This window comes from Capsicum annuum, unplaced genomic scaffold (assembly GCF_002878395.1).
Source record: "Capsicum annuum cultivar UCD-10X-F1 unplaced genomic scaffold, UCD10Xv1.1 ctg1491, whole genome shotgun sequence".
In the NCBI taxonomy this organism is placed as follows: Eukaryota; Viridiplantae; Streptophyta; class Magnoliopsida; order Solanales; family Solanaceae; genus Capsicum; species Capsicum annuum.
In genome coordinates, this window is record NW_025820326.1 from 1,459,897 (window position 1) to 1,461,888 (window position 1,992).

Sequence of the window (1,992 nt, forward strand, 5' to 3'; positions counted from 1 at the left end):
ATTTGATCAATATATGTGTGTGTGAAAACTCTTTTTAGTCTCAACTAAATTTATAAACTATCATCTTTAAAATTTACTAATATGTTTTATAATCGCGCTTCATTCACTAATTTTCATTAAGAGAAATTCCTCTTAGTCAAATAAGTAGGATATTGAAAGAAAGAAAATATCTTCAATTAAGAAGAATCACCAAATTATGAAATGTTAGTGTTATTATACAAAATTCTCCAAAAAGGATACATTCATCTCTCTAAATAGCTGTGTATAATGAAGAGAAATTACGACTTTGTAATATTATGTGATTTCATAATAAGAACCCAAAAAAAAAAAAATAGAAGTGCACAAGACATTCTTGAAAAGCTTCATCAAAATATAGATCGCTAAAAATTTGAAATTAGCTACGAACTTCATTACTAGTCTATCACTAAATAGCTCATATCTAACAAGTTCAATCTCTAATCCATCGCTAAACAAGATTAGCAACGAGTTTTGTTTTTACTTATAAAATTTGTCCATCGCAAATATTTTTTCAATAAGTGATGACTTGATCATTCTTCAAGCTCCAAGGGCTTAAAGTATTTCCTGTCAATAAGATAAGTGCCAATGCTGAGACGAACTGCCCATACGTCCATCGGCTTCCTTGACACTATCCTGCATTAATTCAATTTCACTAAAACTTACATATAGACTTTAGTTTATAATTTACTCTGTTAAAATTAATACATTTACGGTTTAAAATCAACGAGTTTCGCTTTTCATATTAGCATAAATTTACTCTGTTGAAATTAATACATTTACGGTTTAAAATCAACGAGTTTTGCTTTTCATATATATTCTAATGTTTTTTCCATACATATTTAATTTGGGTTAGCAAATTATAGTAATTTCTGTCGAATATAATGCATTTAGTCTAAATTTGCAACGAAAAAACAATTCAGTTATCATAACGGCAACTAATAATGCATTTTTATATATTTTATATATCTTTAGTTTATTTCGTGACAATTCAAAACCATACAAACTAATTGAAACAAAAGGAGTAACACAAAAATCAATGAATCAATCTTTAAAGTAATTAAAGATGACTTGAGAGTATAACACAGAAAGCAACATAGTCATCTTCTATGCATATATATTACATAACATGTTAGTTTGTGAAATCATATATTATAGGTGCATATAAAATAAATTCGTTAAAAATAGTAAAAAATTAGACTCGCACCTGCCAACATCACCGGGTTTGACCAGGCCAATATTGGGTCTAAGACAAGGCACAGAGGCTGCAGTTTTGAGAAATTTGGGAGACTCAATTACTATAATTGGAGACCCTATTTCAAGCTTTTTGGATGAGTCATTTGTGGTTAAGTCACATTTGGTTACTAAATTGAGGGGTGGTTGTGTTGAACAATGGCTAAATCTTGATGAGGTTGGGCATTTGATGATAGAGGTGAAAGAGAGTGCCATTGTGGAGGGGAAAAAGGGTAGATGGTTCTAAGTTCGTAGTTCAAGATGATGATTTTGTGGTTATTAGTTCTTGGTAGAGTACAAGCATTTTATGCGTAGTGCACTACTTAGACTGGGGCCCTTGTGGGTCCCGTGCTTGTCAATAAAAAATTTGGTTAGGAAAGAACATCCACGAAATTGGGACATTGAATTTCCTTTTATAAACTTGTTTTCAGGTTTACGTCCATGCAAGATATCTTTAGTATTACGCAAAACAAAATTGAAAATGCCATTTTCTTCTCTTAAATTTATAAGTTGTCATAAAAGATTTTTTTTCGTTGAAAATCAATATATATATATATATATATAGGACTGTTCAAAACCAAACCGCAATTGATAAGCCAACCATAAAATTGACTTATTGGCTTAATGGTATTGGATTATCATATTAACGGCTGAAAAACGGATTAAAATTTAATACTTAACGGTTTAGTGGTACGGGGGTGGATTACTCAATTTTCTTATCGGGTAAACCGTTAACCCATTAAG

The 1,992-nt window shown here is 30.5% G+C and overlaps 1 protein-coding gene across 1 annotated transcript; it reads right to left on the bottom strand.

Moving 5' to 3' along the window:
• Window positions 1-349: 349 nt before the first annotated feature.
• Window positions 350-1,632, bottom strand: LOC124890289 (protein CHLORORESPIRATORY REDUCTION 42, chloroplastic-like). The gene is made up of 2 exons (XM_047402148.1): window positions 1,223-1,632; window positions 350-651 (listed from the first exon to the last, which is right to left on the bottom strand). The coding sequence occupies exons 1-2, from the start codon at window positions 1,462-1,464 to the stop codon at window positions 549-551; spliced, it is 345 nt and encodes a 114-aa protein (XP_047258104.1). The 5' UTR covers window positions 1,465-1,632; the 3' UTR covers window positions 350-548.
• Between the last annotated feature and the right edge of the window lie 360 nt (window positions 1,633-1,992).